The following is a 17,746-nucleotide window of genomic DNA, read 5'->3' as shown; positions in this document are numbered from 1 at the left end:
TTGACCCGCATGCCCATCACTAGTAATCGCCCCCCGTAAAAGTTTTACTCTTTTTTCATATCTTTGGCTATTTTATCTAGACTTTACGTACATCTTTGAAACATGAGAATATTACTCATGACTGTCATGAGAATATTGCACTTGGGTCACTTTCTAGTTTACACTATAGGACCGTTTTTTCTATTAGAACAGTTTTTTTTTTTTTGGGTCTAAATGTTAAGATTTATAATCATTTTCTGAGTTTTACATGTTGCATTAGCAACTTATTACAAGAGCAAGAGGAAATAAACTGAAATAGAAATTAGAACAAGAAACAACATTAACTAAAAGGATCAACAAACCAAAAGTAAAGCTCTAGAAGAGAGTGAGCTTGATCAGGAGCCGGAGAGAGCGAGAGCAACCTGTCTCTCATAAGTCGGTCCACAATCCTGAAGAAAGCCACCGGTTGGTGGGCAACATCCCTGAATATTCTTGCATTACGCTCGCGCCATAGGGAGTACACAATAACCTGCAGTAGTAGCTTCATGATAGTCTTCACTTGTGATAAATATAGGCCATTGTATCTTGTAATCATCAAAACCACAGAGGAGAGATCCGATGGTGGGGAGGTGATAAATCTGCCACAAAACATGGACCAGATAGACGCAGCGAATAAACACTCAAAAAATAAGCGCTGGTGAGATTCAAGGTGAGAAGAGCACAAGACACAACGATCTGGAACTGCTAAACCCCAAAAAATTAGACGATCTTTAGTTGGTAGTCTCCCCAAAAAAGACAACCAGGTGATAAAGGAATAACGGGGAACTTCTTCCCTGAACCAAACTACCTCATGCCACTCAACTGCGGGAGATCGTTGACGCAAAAAATCCCAAGTGACTGAAGAAGAGAATTTAGCCCCAAACCCACCCGTGTGAGATCTCCAAAGAAAGGAGTCTTTGTCGTTAGCAGGAGCGGGGACCGGAGTGGTGGTGAGAACAATCTGCAGTGTTACTGCATTTTGACTTCTAGCTGAAGGGAGGTTCCAGTGACCATCCCTGACTGCATCAGCAACAGTTGCAGAGATTGGAAGCCTTAGTGTCCTAGATGCAGTAGAGCCGAATAACAAATGTAGAGGCCCTAATTCTGTCCAGAAATCAAACCAGAAGGAAGCGGTGGTACCATTACCAACAGAACACCGAAGGAACGTTGGTAATAGATGTTTAAGCTGTAACATACTCCTAACAGTTTTCTCTAACTAAACCCACGATTTTTACTTATAAACTAACTAAATATTACATCTGATTTACGCACAACCCTCCATTTATTCTTTTTTTTTTCTGTATTTTGTCTTTTTCTCCGCTGTTTGCCAACTAAAACTCTATCTCCAAAAAGTCCTCTATCTCTATCTCCCTTTCCTGATTTGGCTTTAGTTTTTTCATTACGTGACTCACTTGGCTTTAGTCTCCACCAGTCATATATGTGCTAGTTATTTATAATTTTTTTTATAAATTTAAATTAATTATGAAAAAATATAAGGATCATGATAAATACAAACAATTTTAAAGTTAAAAATAGAGAATATTTTTGGAAATGCTCAGCGAGAAAAATACCTACGTACTACGTAAAACCAACTATCTCACAGTATAATAAAAACTTATATAGAGTTATCCTAGATGTAATTCACTCTCGAAACATTAGTTACAACTTACACGATACAAGGAAACAACAAAAAAATTACATCATTGAGACATTAACTACACCTGTCAATTTCGTATAATCATGTCCTTGCAGATCTCATGCATGTGTCCATGGACGGGTGCATCTTTAATTTTTACATAGATGGAAGTACAAACCATTTTAAATTTACAACCACCCAATTTTCGGACAGTAAGTAAATAGGCTTATTTTTTATGAAACGATAAATATATAATCAAACAGCTTTTCCATCAACTTTAGTTTTCAACTTGGCTTCATAATCTACTACATTAAACACATACAAAGGAGAAGGATTAAACCGGAGCAGCTGGCGTCTTGGATTTCAAAATCTTCTGACTCTCCTCGAAGTATTGGTTTGGATGGTTGATACCAACATCACACGATGTACCATAAACAGCTTCAAAGGTCAATGTGCATGCAAGCTTTTATATTGTAAAGCCCCCACATACATATGAAGAAGCCACGTTAGTTTTTCAAAACAAAAAATAAAATTCGAAAAAAAAGTGAGATAAGAACTTGATAGATTAGTCACCTGAAAGTGTTTGTTGCGCACTTTATCCATTACATCTTCCATTCCACGAGAACTCAATCCCATTCTACCAAGTGCTGCTCTCAGGTTATCCTCACTGTCATTTAGCAGCAGAATGCAAGAGATACATTACTTCAAGATTCACACATCTTTACATGAACTATTGTTTCGGTTTAGAGATATCCTCATGTTCCCTAAATAAAATAGAAATGGACACTATAGCAAAAGCTCAAAATGTTTGCAGCCGCTAGCAACTGCTGTTATTAAGATATGTGAATTGGTGGATAGAAGATCCTGCATGAAAAAATATAATGCTTTCCTGTTTCTTTTACAGAAAGAGAACAAACTTTTACTAAGAACACTGACCTGAAATGTCGATAAGGACAGCCATGATGATCCCCAGCGCCAGGAGCAGATGAAATGATCTTCTGACAAGCATAAGGGGTATAATCCTGAAATTGCAATGTAATTTTGGCGTCAGAAGCTTACATGATGAAACTGATATCACTGCAGCTTTCGTTGACATAAAGAAAGTATATGAAACCGTAAGCATCTTACCGTTCTCTTGCCTTCCTTCCCGTAGTTATGGCGAATGCCATACGCATACTCTTTATCAAATCTCTCAGAGCCAACCTAAGAGTAAGAAGGAAAAGATAAATAAGCATATCCAGTCGCTCAGTATTACTTTTAGTTCTGCACACAAAAGTCTATTTATCACTTCTCCTTATTCAAATTTGCTTGCACACACTAAAACCATGACAAGAGGGTGAGGACCATGGAAAACTAGATTATTTTGAGAGAGTTGGCCTAAACTCTAAATAATACACATTAACCTCTAAACAGATTTAAAAACTTAACAGATGAAACATTTTACCTTTTTTGAGAATTCTGCTCTCCAAAATGCTAGGGCGTCATCCAGCTTCAGACCCACACCCTACATGTCAATACACAGCTTCAGAGAGGTACAAATAGAAGATATAACATGAGAAAAAAGTAACCGGTGCTTATTTACTAGATGTTTGACCAATTGAAAATTTATTACTTCTAGCCTCTACTATAGATGTGGATCTAGCTGCACTATGTCACCATCAGATGGGACTAAACTTGACAAGGGGGTGAGGGATAAAAAAGAAACCTTCAAAAACAGACCCAGTTGCATTCTTCCTCCATGTTTTAGATGGTGGTCTTCTCGAAGCTGTGTGGGTAAATGTTCACGTGTTACAGTTTGCATGGAAGCAGAGTAATGTAAATAATGAACGAACAAAATATTTGAATGCGCTGAAAAAACTTACTTTTTCAAATAGATGCCTCATACAAAGTGGAAAGGAACTCTTGGAAACTTGATCAATGTCCTTGAGTGATATGTCAGCGTACTCACTTGACTGCGGAGGCATATTAACAACTTCAATTGATTCCGAATCTACAAATGTACATAAAAAATTATCAAATGACAATCCTCACCTGAGAATAATCAGGACCCACGTAGGTTGTAGATAACGCTTCCACTATCTGAATGATAACAATAGTTAAGTTAAGGAAGCAAGGGACAGTGAATAAAGCAGTTGATATTAGTTCAAGTGCTTACTGGAGTCAGTCTGTCTTTTTCTCGCTCTCGAATGGTAGTCATCCATTTTCTGCAAACAAAAAAAGAAAAATCTTGTTAACGCGTGTGCAAACTAAAGCATGAGAGGTATAAGAAGAGCTTTTAAATATTCATATACCAGAATAACCTAACCTGTTTGTCAGAATGAGGGCTTTTGATATATGAGATCGAAATTGTGTGACAACAAGGGAAACCAACTGATAAGAGAAATGGAGGGAAGCCGAGTTATCTCAGGATAAACTAGTAACAACAGTGGAGAAGTTAGGTTTTGAAATTGAAAATGGAAACCAAGAGTTACCTGACTGCCAGCAACAAAGGCATGGCCTTTCTGTATAAGTACTCTCCGGCCAGCTACAAGGTCAGGAACTTCTTCAAAAGGAACCTTTTTCAGGTGCAAATGGATAACTTGATCAGATGATTGATTGAATTCATAGCCTTTGATATATGAACATAAACAAAAGAAGACGCAGTTCTACCTTATAGTATACGGCTTCAACTGCAAAGGACAAGAAAGAAAAGAAACTTTCCATTAGAAAAAAAGTACAAGCCTTACTGCTAAATAGCTTAGAGTTGAAGGTAAAAACCATACGGAAACGCAACAAATATCATTTACAACTAGTTTATTGACACTCTCCAGAAAAAAATTCTAAGACAAAAAAAAAAAACAATTATGCCAATACTTAAGGATAATATCACCAGATGCAGGACAAGGAAAAACATCCATATGTCAAGAGACAGAAAAGGGATGTCAGGTTTAATAAGATCATTACATACCAGAAGGTGAAATTTGACCCAGTGAACGTACGACTTGCCCCAATCTCTCCTTCAAACTCTGAAAATGGTCAAGAAAATACAAATATTTGGATTCTACATATAACCACCAAGAGGAAAGAACATACACCACAGTCCTGGAACCAACAGTTACCTCAAGCTCTGCTCCTGTGACTGCCTTATACGGTAGTCCAAACTCTCCTACAATAGCTCTCTGCAAACAAGAAGAGAAGACAATGTCTTTAACCATCATCCAAAAGAAAGGTAACAAAAACAAAAGAAGGAAGGAACAAGAAGCACCTGAGCTTCAAAGTTCCGAAGGCGGAACCTGTGTCGGAAAAGAGCAGTCTCCATGCTAAGAAACCATTTCTTCAACTCATCCCTTTTCAACCAAAACCCCAAAAAGAGTCAAACTTTGGAAAAAAAAAACTAAAAAAAACAATCAAAATAAGATAAGAAAGAGAGAGAGAGAGCTTACGATCTGCAATAAACGAGACGTATAACGAAATGCGAGATGATATCCTTGTTTAACATCTCAGACGCATCAGAATGTCTCATATGTTCTTTCCACAACGCGTCCACCACATCATCCATCTCCTTTGGGTTTTTCCCACGGGCTAATCCATCTGACACCCCTTTCAGAACTAATATCATTCACAAAATTGATCTAAGATTCTCCCTCATAAGAAACCGATTTTTTTATAATTTAATTTGGATGGAATAAACCTCGTAAGCGATCTATGGCGAAGAGCTCGAACTCTTCTAATCGGACTTCCAACGGAGGAGCCGTGAGATAGAGCGGGATCTTGGGATTCGAAACGACGTCGTTGGAGGCTGTCCGCTTCTGAGATCGTATCACCTCCATTTTTCTAACTTCTTCGACGTTTTCTTACTCTCTCGGCAGCACTAAACAAGAAGTGTTGTCAATAAAAGCGCGGGAAAATATGCGGGCTGAAGAGTGAGACTTTCCTTGTTGGGCCTAGTAATGGGCTTATAACTGCATTTTTTTTATTTCATATCGAGTTTAAATGAATATAAGCAACCATTATAATAAAAATGATTACAAAATCATTAAATACAAGAAGAGAATTGCATTCGCAATGTCTTTGAGAATGATGTTTGCTACGCTATGTTTGGATGGCTAAAGAGGTATGGACGCCCTCCTTTTTTAGCCTCTGTTTCTTCCCGATGGTCACATGTACCATCCACTCCTTGGCTGCTGTTTCTTGGGAACAACAAGGACGTCATCCTGACATCACCGGCCTCTCTCTACTTCCAGTTTAGCTCCAAACTCGTTTATAAATTTGATGTACGGATTGGTTTTGATGACCATGTTTTTTTGTTGTTTAATTTATAGCATTTGTTTTGTAAGTTGATATAAGTCTAGTTGATCAGCCTCCATCTCTGTCGTTATTGAATCTCAGTGGTTTGCTTCCTCATCTGTGTCCCTCTTTTTTTCTTGGTCAAATCCAATTATATTATTTTAATTTATTGCATTTAACTGTGACTAGTGAAGATCAGGAAGTGTTAAACTGACTTCAATACACAAAGACCAACTATGGAAGTAATAATAGTGAGCCTATTTAGTTATTGAAGAAACATTGAGCCTTATTTCTCAAAACTATATTCAACCAACACAGGAAAAAATAAACCATTTGTAACTGTAGTCATGGAAAAAAGCTTGTTATTTTTAGCAAATTAAAAAAAATATTAATAATACTCCACATGTTATATTTTCAAATCAGTAGATACTATAAAGAATTTCTATATAAATTACACAAACAAGTAACATGCTCCTTTTCTTTGAACAAATAATTTCTAGATACGTGTCCAGTATAGTTTATATATGATGCATGTGTAGAAAGATAATTTCATCAATCACTATTGTTAGTTACTTAATAATCTACCTACAAACCTACTATACTAAGTACTAACAAATTAACCCTACTTACTTTAGTCTATAATCACAGCGATCACTTGCACCGTTAGAAGTGTGTCTAATCTTGTAAAGATGGTAATAAGGGAGAAAGTAAATGACCAGGTGGACTTCAACAATGTATAAACAAAAGTGCCAACTAAGATCTCAGGATGTAAACAGGGTAAAGACGGAGTTAACGATAGCAAAGATCCACAACGACCACAATGTAGATAAAAACAAACGATTTAGGCATTAATGATACAACACAGCTAACCCAGAGAGAGGTAAAGAGACAAATGCATAGAAGCAACTTGACGACCGCTGCAACATGGACGACGACCTGACGCAATATTTGACTGACATTACCGACACCCGCTCGATCAGACACCCTTCTCAACCCCCAAACAAGACTCACTGGAATAGACCACACATTTGAAAACACATACCGTTCAGAGATTTTGGACTCTACAGATTGCGTTGATTTTTTTCATAAACAAGTAACCTCTACTTTCACTAGACATAAAATCTAAACGTACTGTTACATCGGCGAGTTTTCGAGGCAAACAATTAATTAACAAACAGATGTGACTACATAGATACGTTGCATAACGAACCTGATCGTTCTCTTCTGGTGCATTGGAAGGAGATTCGTTCGAATGATCCCCTGGTTTATCAGCTCCACAGTTTTGCCTGTTGCATTTGTTTCTGAACGGATAGTTTATGTTTCCACAGTTGTCACACTTCCAGCTTCCTTCCGGTGCCTTTTGTTCTGACAACAACACATGCCACTATATAAGTCTCAAACTTCCTCAAATAAACCACCTTATTTTAGATTTATGAGAGGCTTACTGGAGATTTGATCTGAGCTTCCACCTTGCTGCACCTGCAAGATTTAAAAGTCAGATTATCCAAATTATCCTTCTACATGACTTAGCTAGCTGTTTGTTTGATAGTTGATACCCAACTAGCTAGTCAATCCTTATTATTTCATATAGATGTATCTGTTCAGTATATAATAAGGTCAAACTGAAAAAGAAAAAAAGCGGCACAAACCTGAGGAGGCCCAGGCTTTGGAGTGTTGCACTTTCTCATGTTACATACAATTCTGAATGAGAAGTTTACATTACCACAATTCGGACATGTCCAATCATTCTCACGAGTTGAATCTGTAAATAAAACACACAAACGAATATATCAAGTTGACTCTTATCACAATAAGATAAATAACTTAACATCTGACATGTTCTAGAATAGTGAAAAGCATAACCAGACTATCAAATACCTCTCTTTTGTGATTTTTCATCTGAATAGTACCCGGATCTTGGCATCTGCAAAATGGCGCCCACATATTATTAAAAAATTCAGCGCCCGTTACAAGTCCAACGACTTATAAGATATTTGCATGTAGAAACAAGAATCAAACTGTTATAAATACCATAGCGGCGGCAGCAGCAGGGCCCATGGCTATCCCAAGGCCATACCTGTTCATGGGTGGTGGAGGCATTCCATACATGCCTCCTGCAACAAAAACACCAGCCAAATTAGACACGGGTAAAACGATGGTTACTTGAAAGACATTTCATACACTTGGGAAATCGCAAAAGAAAATAAACTGATAAAAAGAATTACATACCACTTCCCATCATAGATCCACCATGGTATGGTGGTGGTGGTCCAGACATATGTAACGGTCTGTAATGAGCTCCAGCAGGAAGTCGGCTACTATAGTTAAAGTGATAAGGCGAACCCCCAGAAAAGGGAACGTCATAAGGAGGCATAGACCCGTTAAAGAGAGAGGATCCATACGGTGATCCGCCCATATATACTGGAGGGGGACCCCCAGATCCTAAATATCTCCCTGGCGATGAGAAGCTTTGTGGAGATTGCATATGTTTGGGAGCAGACTTCTGCAAACAGGTAGTAAATAATGAGAGAAAAGATAACTGCTTATCACAGGCATAATTTAGTAGTCTGCATATAGCTGCACTTGTTGGAAGATATGGGTTTCTTTAATCTGAAAAAAAAATCTCATGTTTCTTAAATGAAATCAAAGTACGAAACCTAGAAACAGTGGATTAGTCAAAAAACTCCCAACTCTCCCACATGAACTAACAAAAGTCAAGAAAATGCATGAACCTAAAACTTCCAGCAACGTCTGCTGGTGCTGCTGGAACTGCAGATGTCACAGAGCTACGATCTACTACATACCGACCCCAGTGAAATGCAATAGGCTGCAATATATACAGAACACTAAGGCTGAACTTTCACCTCAGTTCTTACTGTTCATACAAAACACCTGAAAGTCCTTGTTAACTTAAAACTACTACCGACCTGGATGTTTGTGTACAAATGTGCGCTTCTACCAAGTCTGATAAACATAAAGGTTACAATCACGCATCACGAGACATCATACAAATGCTCTAATTCATCCCCATACCAAAAAACGTAATGACTGTTATGCAAAATCAATTCTCAAATCAAACTACATACCCCATTGTGATCAGCAGGTCGAGACTGAGTGCAATTACGCATATTGCAGGTAGTCCGGAATGAGAAATTGACATTGCCACAACTGGGGCAGGTCCAATCATCTTCCCTGCGTCCCCCTATCCACCCCCCCCCCCCCCAAAAAAAAAATTAAAAAAAAACATATATTCATAGTTTCTAGTAAAAACCATTAGTCAAACGCCGTACCGTCAGTTCTAGCACGCTTGGCTGCTGAAGAGTTTCTGTTGTCTACCTGCAATATCAGTCAAATTCACCAATCAAAGGAATGATCTCTGGAGATTGATTCAGTAATCGCTCAGCTGAAATTGAACGATTCGCGATGTGATTCTGGTAACTGGAATCGTAGGATTGATCGCAAGAAGCTCCATCTCGATTTCAGAGCTAGATCTGCGATACTATTTATCTCCCAGCAGAGTATAAGACGGGAACAACAAAAGAGGGTGGACACTGTACCTGAGACATATCGGCGGAATCGTCTGCGAAGTAGCGAGAGGAGCGGAGAAGGAGGAGGCACGGCGGCGATTTAACCCTTAGATCAAACTTGGACGGGAGGAGCAAAAAGATGTGACATTAGGTACACGATGGGATTTTATAAGTTTTTTTTAGGGCAAATCTCCAAAATAGCACATTTCTAAGTTTATATCACAAAAATAGCACTCAAAAACTAAAATGACCAAAATAGCATTTTATCTTTTGAAAAATTTAAATTTTTTTATTTTTCAAAATTTGAAATCTTATCCCCAAAACCTCACTTCTCAACTCTAAACCCTAAAACCTAAACTCTAAACCCTAAACCCTAAACCCTAAATTCTAAACCCTAAACCCTATCTCTTGAATGCTATTTTTGTGACTTTTGACTTTGAGTGCTAGTTTGGGAACAAAAACTTGATTTAGTGCTATTTTGGTCTTTTTCTCTTTTTTTTATTTAAAAAAAATTAATGTTGTGGAAAATTAAATTAAAAATTCATAACAGACTTTCAAATATCTTTAATAAAACATGTTTCCCAAAAAAACTTTGTTCAAAAAAAAAGACCAAGTTGAATATGTAAACTGAATAAATAAGCTAAATTATAAATTAAAATTTAAGTTTTTGTTATATATAATGTCAATTTTTACCTTCTACATTACCAATTAAATTCCATTAAAATCTCGATAATTAAATAGATGAAAGTGACTTTTATGTTGTAGAGAACTACACTTGTATACTATAAACTTCATATTAAATTTTCTTTCAATTTTTTATATTTTCATTAAAAATTAGGACAGCAAAAAAATTAGAAAAAAAATCTATGAAAATTAAAAAAAATAAGCCATAATAGATGAAATTAAAATATCAGTTTGTTATCTTATGAAAAGTGTAGTTATTCATCTAGGCTACCAGTTAAACTCCATTCAACTCTTGTTAAATAAATGGATGGGACAACATTTATGTTGTGAAAATTTGCATTTGTATTCTATAAACTTCATGTTGAGATTTTATTCCATAAACTTCAACATGTATTTTAATTAAAAAAAATAAAACAAATCAAAATTTCTATGAATTATCGATTGAATCCTCTAAATTATTAAGTAGTGATTATATGTCAACTGAATCTTGTTAATTAGATATATGCGATATTAATTTATAGAGTTTCTGCTACCGAAATCGTTACCATGTCAAGTTTGTCCATTAGACTATCAAATCTGTAAATGATTAACTTTGTTAAAAAAGCCTAAAAACTACAACTCCTGAATGGATGCCAAGATGTGGCTTTCCGGGTTATGATCTATTAGGAGTATTGAGATCATCTACATCCTTAATATCTAAAAACTAATTAAGAGAGGTTTCACAAAATTATAAAACAATAAATCATATGATTAAACATCATACAATAGTTTCTCATCTAATGAAGTTTCTCTTAAATTATAAATTCCACGTGTTACACTAGAATTTATAGTTATCCTTGACATCAAGTCATCAGCTATTAACTTTTACATTTATAACAAAAAATAAAAAGAATAAGTAAATAATGTATTACCCTGAAAATATAATAGTTTCAAAATGTCTATAGTTTTTTATATCCATAATTTTATATCAAATCATATATGAAAATGTTTTAAAAGAGTCAAATAACTTTTTTCCTATACATACATTGATATAATTAATTGTCTATTCCATTAATAAAGATAAGGAAATATGAAAAAAATCCAATTTCGTACATGAGCTGTAAATAAAATCTTTGGCATCCAAATTTCTTCAGTAGAGTGTTGTTTTCATTATAATTTTTCGATAACGATATTTTTGCCATAAACACGAAGTTGCCAAATTATGTGATTTACTATTTATAATGTCAAGTAGTGTAAATGTTTACTTAAAAGTAACCTTCTTTAAATTTTTCCAACTGACAACTAACTAAAGCAATAATCAAAGATATCTGACCAGTTAAGATTTATGAAAAGAAATGATGATTCAACAATCAAACGTGCATGCTGAGACCAACGTGCTTTTATATTCGTTGCCTTCTCCCCTTACCATTATTTCTCCACCTTCCATCCGATCCCATCCACCTTGTATAACTCGATCAAGTAATCACCCTCTCTAGCCAAAAGCAAGAAAAAAAACTATAAAAAAAACAAAACATGATTCCAGAGAAGTGGAAAGGAGCAAAGCACACGCTTCTAGAGCGACCATGGTTCATCATAGCTGCTCTAGCTGGTCTTTTAGGTGGCGCACTGCTCATCACAAGTATCATCCGAGCTACGGACAGCACTCTATCTTTATGTTCCACCGCAAAAACCACGGCGCAGTCCATAGCCGAATACTCAACCACACCAATCCAGCTTCAATCCATCGTCCACTACGCGACCTCACAGACCGTTCCTCAACAATCCTTCGAGGAGATATCAATCTCTTTAAACGTCCTTAAGGAACGTATACCTTGCAATTTTCTTGTCTTTGGCCTCGGCCATGACTCCCTCATGTGGGCCTCCCTCAATCCACGTGGCACCACTGTGTTCCTTGAGGACGATCCTGAGTGGATCCAGGCCGTCCTCAAGGATGCACCGTCCCTGAGGGCCCACCATGTTCAGTATCGGACCCAACTTTCTCAAGCCGACAATCTTCTCGCGACCTACCGGTCCGAACCCAAGTGCTTACCTGCCAACGCTTTCCCCATCCGCTACAACGAAAAGTGTCCATTGGCTTTGACTTCACTTCCTGATGAGTTCTATGATACCGAGTGGGATCTCATCATGGTGGACGCACCAAAAGGGTACTTCCCAACCGCGCCAGGGAGGATGGCAGCTATATTCTCCGCAGCCATCATGGCACGTAACCGGAAGGGTGCGGGCACCACCCACGTTTTCCTTCATGATGTTGACCGCATAGTGGAGAAGACGTACGCCAACGAGTTCCTATGCGAGAAGTACAGAGTCAATTCAGCTGGTAGGCTCTGGCACTTTGAGATACCCAACGCTGCTAACATGAGCGACCAGCCTGGGGACCGATTTTGCTAGGTTGAACCGATCTTTTGATTCTTCGTTACTTTTAAATTAAACACCGCATAGTTCTTCTGAATTTACAACTGTTTATTTTTAAATATAACTATCCGGAGGCTTCTCATAAAGATAAATCATATATATCGTATCGATGTTACTCTTTGTTTCGTATGGTTTATGAGACTTGGTTTCTACATATTTTGGACAGTAGCATACTTTGTGGTGATATTTGAAGAGTGCATCTATGCAGTTTTCGATATGACGAGGAAAATACAATATATTGATACGGTTATTGAGTTATAATTTTGACATTTTCTATGAGCTATGAGTTGAGAATGAAATGGTGGATTGGTTGATGTGAACTGTGAGAGAAACAAAGAACTGTAAGATTAAAATGACTTATTGGTTCTAGCAATACATTTACCATTTAAAATCCAAAACGTTTATCTGTAAATTAAGAAATATGGAGAGATTCAGTCACTAATTGCACAAATAGGAAATGTCAAGTCCGCGATAGTTAAATAGTTCTCAAAGAAAATAGGTCAATGGTAAGCCATCATGATGAAGAGTTTACTAATCGTGTTAGATGTTTTGTTGTCAACATCTTTGTCAAATCCATCTCATACATCATTTTATGCTATGTGATTGTAATTATGATCACGCATCTGATAAGACTCTTTATCATGGGTGTACTGAAAGGCTTGGTGGAAAATAGAGTGAAAAATTATAGTTATATGCTTACAAGATGATTCTGCAACTTAGTTCATTTGTTGAATCACACTATTTTGTTCCACCTTAGTTTTGGATATCGCAGTTTCCCCCACAGTACATAAGCAGCCATAAGTTTTTTAGTCAAAAGTTCCTGATATAATTGTTTACAAGATTAACTCACACCTGTTACATTTTGAAATAAAGCCATGATGAATAAAAAAATCGGAAACTATTTTAGATATTCTTAAGATAAAATGAAACTATATATACTGAAAATAAACAAAAATTAATCTCCTTAAAGATGAATCTTTAAGTGAGAAAATATCCTTGGAGCGTCCTACTTCTTTCCACCCCTTTTGAATTGGAACTGATTTTTATATATCTATCCAACTTTAATCGGTCTTAAAGAAGGATCAGAAAAAAATTCTCAAAAGAAAGAAGGCTAAGAAAAGAATTTTTAAAGTCTTCATATTTAAATTTTTTGGATTTTTTTGTACAAATGAAAAAAGTAAATAAATAGAACAATAATGAATTTACAACTAAAAAGTTCAACCAAAAACCTTAAAATGGTCCCTTTTTTAGACACTAGACATAAAGAAACATTGCCGCCACTTTGATAAGGAGGAAGATCGCTTGAAACTGAACCGGAACCAAAATGCTAATTAAAAGCCACCACAATGAAGAAGAGAAACCAACCACCGATAAAAATTGTAAAGGACAAATTGTATGAAGAAGCATTGAAGCAGAAAAAAAAGGAGTTCAGATCTGGTAATAGATTGTCACCGTAGTCAGCTGTCATAAGGAAATCTTTCAAAACACCCTCCACCATCCTTGAAGCAAAGAGCTCACTCAACACGCCAATAGTTCATACAACCCTAAAATTAGCTCACCTAAACACACTTTCCACCCGAGAGTCGATATTGACAAAATTCCAACACAGACGAGCAACGACTTCACTTCCAGCGGCAATAAGCCAACATACCCAAACAGAGAGCTTCATCTGAAACTTCAACGATAATCCATGAGGAAGCTTCACCATACCTTCAAACACCATCAAACTAAAGGTCTACACCAAAAACCTCATGAGCGTTACTTAATCTACTTTAAATAGCCACAAAACCAATATATAAAAACTAGGGGAAGAAATGGAAAAGGAGGCACCTCTTACGGTTCGGAGAATAAGATACGGACGCCAGAGAAATGGAAGCAAAGGATACAACGAGGGTGTAGCTAGAAAGGATAGAAATGAGAGAGAATAAACGATTGGCCAATTTTCATGTGTGTAATTTCTGGCCGCAATAGCAAATTTTAAGAAAAAGTGCTTAGAACATTTGTTTCTCTCAACATAATGGTATCACGGTTGTAGTTTGTTTTGTTTGTGCTAACATTCCTCAACAACAGTTTGGAAGGGTACCACCTAACTAGAACGTGTGGTATTTGTCAACGATTATGCATAACTATATAAAACTAAATTTTGTAGTTTTAGTCAATTTGTACCTTGGTAATTTTTAAGTTTTGAATATAGTGCAAATTATGTATTGAATTCGTCCATGGGTGGGTCATATATATCGTTTGATGAATTAAATGGATTAGTAGCGTTAATTATGTTCTGGTTTTGTAAGGTAAAGTTATATTAAGGTTTAGCATATGGTTAGTAATAAGCCCGTATTACACAAATCAAGACATTTTTAATTGTTATATTAAGGTTTAGCATGCAACTCATTACCAACTACTCGGCATGCCATTAGCAGTTTTTCACAAGGAGACAAATAGATACATTGACCAATTGAATACGCGAAGTCTTTTTTTATCAAATGAACAATATAGTCAAGTAGTTAGTAGAAAATGAAATCACCAGTCTTGTAATAACTACTAAGCGTTCTATTATCTAGATCGAAATTAGATACCGACCATCTTTCTTTCTATTTCTTCTCAAAAGTTGAACTATTAAAATGTGACAAAAGTTGGATTGGAGTATATCTTAATGAAATTTAGGGAAACAATGGCTTGTAAACTTAGCTGTTCTACCGCCTCTCGCTTTCAAACTCAAATCATAAGGCCAAAGGTTAAAAGGCGGCGGCTGCATATGTCATTTGCATATGGAGTTAGCTCTTTTGTGATTGCAAATGGATAATATATTATATTTTGGGTCAACGAGAAAATATTAGTGAGTAGATTGAAGTTAGATGAAAGGGCACTCTCAAACTTTCCCCAGGCAATTTGTCTGCCTTTCTATCCCTTGCCAATCTCATGAAGTCATGCATGGGTTGAGTTACAAACACAATTAGAAAAGCATGCTGAATTAGCATAACTCTTCAATAAAATTGCCAACACCGATAGAAAAGTGCTCATATGCTTTTGCAAAACCAGGAAGAAGAAGAAAAAAAAACAAATCCGAGAAGTTAATTTATAATATTTAACTCAAATTTCCCATGATATTTAATTTATACAAAAAAATAAAAATCTGCACAACATATATGAAGAATAAACCAATCAAAATCTAAGGTACTTCTAATGCCAAGACAGCCAAGTTAACATAAGATACTCGACCATATTTGCATGATATTATTATATATGAATCTCCAATTTGAATTTCTAAACCGTTTTAATTTATATAATGTTGAGAAAGAAAAGTAATAGAAATAGCAATAACTAAAATACTCCCAAGAAGCTCATGCTTAAGTGTTTGAATCGTTTTATTAAAAAGGACAGCAACATTTGTTTATGATTTTTTTTTTCTATCAAAGAATCATACAAACCCTTGATTACGCATAATGTTTTTATTCAAAGAATTTTACAATGGAGAAGGTAGACAAAACAAGGTTATTTTAACTTTTAAGTGATGAAAGAGTTTGAAAATAATTAATAATTGTATTTTTTTGTTTTAAAACAAAAATGACCAGACAATAAGAAAGTGAAGCTGGATAAGTAGCTTTAAACGTGCAAGCTACCATCTCGAGTGTCTACTCTAACAAAGTAGCCAAGTATCAATCGAGATTGTCTCGTGAAATATCAGTCTGAGTGAGTGATGATGTCCCGTTAAAGTATATAAAGTATATATTCAAAGTTATTACTAACCACGGGATTACCAGTCTAAAATACTGATATGTGTTTTAGAAGATCACTTCTTTAAGCTACTCTTTTTTTTTAACACCCTTTAATCTACTCTTCATGTATCAAATTTCAGTAATTATCTTACTATTTTTTTCAATTCTAAATTTTAGTTAGTCGAATTATATAATATTATAGTTACGTTAATCCAGACAAACTTTATATAAATGTTTTATCTATATATTAAACAGAAAGTGAAAAAAAAAACTGCGAAGGCTATCTACATGCCTCGTGTAGTTTTCAGCTGACATTACAAAGAAATGATTAATAAATTTTGTCGTTGGTTCAGATGACGCGAATGCATATATGTGTAAGAATACTTTTCAAGTGGTTGACGAGTTTAGGTTAAAAAGAAATAATTTATTAATCACGGCTGTGAGCGAGGATGGTCTGTGCCAAAATCAAATTTGATAATTATGGATTAATTAGAGTATTAATTAAATCTTGTTTGGTGTTACTTTTAGTGAGTGAGTACAATTTGGCGGAGTGTGCATAGAAGTTACTGGCCATCTAGAACATGTTACATCAACCGGACGGTTCCATGCTTTAGAAGGCAAAGTGGTTCATAATCTGTAAAACCTAAATTTTAGGTCGCGAAATTCTTTTAATTAAATGTTTTCGAATGATATCATATATATTATGTCTGAGTTTTCGGAATATTTGATTAACTTTAAGTGACTGTAAAGAATATATACCAAAAATTCGCAGACCAACTTCCATTAAATATTCCAAACGAGTTCCTCAAATTCATATGAAAAATTTACAGATTTGGGGACTTTTACTATCCCAAAAAGTTATGTTTTCTCCTACCATTGCATTGTCAAAACTTTTAATACTGGCTATCATCAAAAAAGAAAAATACATATATAATATGATCATATCTATAAAATAATTTAAATCAATTATGTTCATTTTCGGAAAAGGGAAAATTAGAGGATAGCTTAAAAGGAGGTTAAGTTTGTTCACTTATCATTCACGTAAAGGCTGTCCAAGAAGTAGCAGGCATTAAGCAATAATTAAGAGTCTTCTATGGAGCTTTGGTTTTATGAGCACGTTCTTGTGAAACCCTAATTCTAACTTTACTTAATGCCGTTGACGTACGTCTTCCATTTCTATCCCCTCGTCGATCATGTGACCATGTTTTCTCTCATTGTATCATCCCAAGCTTTCCTTAATTACAACTTTTGACTTCTCTAGCGTAAAAAGGTAAAAGACTCAATGTTGTAGACGTTTCCCTTTTTCCTCGGTCAACAAATGGGTTGTTTAGTAATTAAGTAATCTTCTAAGTTCAGAATTTAACTAAAACAATACATAACTATCACTTTAGAAACTGATGCATATGTCCATCCAGATTTGTAAAGGATATGACCAGGAGTTGTCCTAATAATTTTCGAGGTATAAAGCAGTTTTTATCTTTAAAATG

General features: G+C 35.7%; 4 protein-coding genes across 5 annotated transcripts; 1 reads left to right on the top strand and 3 right to left on the bottom strand.

Annotated features, from left to right (window-relative positions):
- Positions 1 to 476: 476 nt before the first annotated feature.
- Positions 477 to 1,213, bottom strand: LOC106408652. The gene is made up of 2 exons (XM_013849382.1): positions 827 to 1,213; positions 477 to 617 (listed from the first exon to the last, which is right to left on the bottom strand). Exons 1-2 carry the CDS (start codon positions 1,211 to 1,213, stop codon positions 477 to 479), a joined length of 528 nt encoding a protein of 175 aa, XP_013704836.1.
- Positions 1,214 to 1,790: 577 nt separating this feature from the next.
- Positions 1,791 to 5,521, bottom strand: LOC106409334 (probable DNA primase large subunit). 2 transcript variants are annotated; one of them, XM_013849979.3, is made up of 17 exons: positions 5,325 to 5,521; positions 5,077 to 5,242; positions 4,899 to 4,980; positions 4,753 to 4,812; positions 4,602 to 4,659; positions 4,304 to 4,323; positions 4,126 to 4,209; positions 3,960 to 4,024; positions 3,810 to 3,858; positions 3,686 to 3,733; positions 3,517 to 3,606; positions 3,360 to 3,419; positions 3,099 to 3,158; positions 2,783 to 2,857; positions 2,591 to 2,676; positions 2,228 to 2,321; positions 1,791 to 2,117 (listed from the first exon to the last, which is right to left on the bottom strand). In XM_013849979.3, the coding sequence occupies exons 1-17, from the start codon at positions 5,461 to 5,463 to the stop codon at positions 1,989 to 1,991; spliced, it is 1,365 nt and encodes a 454-aa protein (XP_013705433.1). In that variant the 5' UTR covers positions 5,464 to 5,521; the 3' UTR covers positions 1,791 to 1,988. The 2 variants fall into 2 exon arrangements, with proteins under 2 accessions (XP_013705433.1, XP_048591895.1); XM_048735938.1 differs by having other exon boundaries at positions 4,602 to 4,812.
- Positions 5,522 to 6,632: 1,111 nt separating this feature from the next.
- Positions 6,633 to 9,652, bottom strand: LOC106411368 (ranBP2-type zinc finger protein At1g67325). Its single transcript, XM_013852118.3, has 10 exons — positions 9,478 to 9,652; positions 9,211 to 9,256; positions 9,007 to 9,122; positions 8,150 to 8,423; positions 7,952 to 8,034; positions 7,799 to 7,844; positions 7,570 to 7,682; positions 7,366 to 7,399; positions 7,131 to 7,285; positions 6,633 to 6,930 (listed from the first exon to the last, which is right to left on the bottom strand). Exons 1-10 carry the CDS (start codon positions 9,484 to 9,486, stop codon positions 6,928 to 6,930), a joined length of 879 nt encoding a protein of 292 aa, XP_013707572.1. The 5' UTR covers positions 9,487 to 9,652; the 3' UTR covers positions 6,633 to 6,927.
- Positions 9,653 to 11,420: 1,768 nt separating this feature from the next.
- Positions 11,421 to 12,729, top strand: LOC106409865 (probable methyltransferase At1g27930). The gene has a single exon (XM_013850416.3). It carries the CDS (start codon positions 11,644 to 11,646, stop codon positions 12,517 to 12,519), a length of 876 nt encoding a protein of 291 aa, XP_013705870.1. The 5' UTR covers positions 11,421 to 11,643; the 3' UTR covers positions 12,520 to 12,729.
- Positions 12,730 to 17,746: the final 5,017 nt, after the last annotated feature.

The sequence above is a fragment of the Brassica napus genome, chromosome A7 (assembly GCF_020379485.1).
Source record: "Brassica napus cultivar Da-Ae chromosome A7, Da-Ae, whole genome shotgun sequence".
Taxonomy (NCBI): Eukaryota; Viridiplantae; Streptophyta; class Magnoliopsida; order Brassicales; family Brassicaceae; genus Brassica; species Brassica napus.
The sequence above is the reverse complement of the archived record's forward strand: the minus strand, read 5'-3'. Positions and strand labels throughout refer to the sequence as shown.

What these genes read in the sequence shown, in the direction of transcription:
- LOC106409334 (XM_048735938.1), bottom strand. Translation starts at nt 5,463, where the DNA reads ATGGAGGTGATACGATCTCAGAAGCGGACAGCCTCCAACGACGTCGTT. An exon ending in CGTCTCGTTTATTGCAGATC is followed by an intron (nt 4,981 to 5,076) that starts GTAAGCTCTCTC and finishes TTGGTTGAAAAG; the next exon opens with GGATGAGTTGAAGAAATGGT. An exon ending in GAGCAGAATTCTCAAAAAAG is followed by an intron (nt 2,858 to 3,098) that starts GTAAAATGTTTC and finishes TCTTACTCTTAG; the next exon opens with GTTGGCTCTGAGAGATTTGA.
- LOC106411368 (XM_013852118.3), bottom strand. An exon ending in TGGATCTATGATGGGAAGTG is followed by an intron (nt 8,035 to 8,149) that starts GTATGTAATTCT and finishes TTTTTGTTGCAG; the next exon opens with GAGGCATGTATGGAATGCCT. An exon ending in CAAAGCCTGGGCCTCCTCAG is followed by an intron (nt 7,400 to 7,569) that starts GTTTGTGCCGCT and finishes TAAATCTTGCAG; the next exon opens with GTGCAGCAAGGTGGAAGCTC.
- LOC106408652 (XM_013849382.1), bottom strand. Translation starts at nt 1,213, where the DNA reads ATGTTACAGCTTAAACATCTATTACCAACGTTCCTTCGGTGTTCTGTT. An exon ending in CCGCAGTTGAGTGGCATGAG is followed by an intron (nt 618 to 826) that starts GTAGTTTGGTTC and finishes GTTTTGTGGCAG; the next exon opens with ATTTATCACCTCCCCACCAT.
- LOC106409865 (XM_013850416.3), top strand. Translation starts at nt 11,644, where the DNA reads ATGATTCCAGAGAAGTGGAAAGGAGCAAAGCACACGCTTCTAGAGCGA.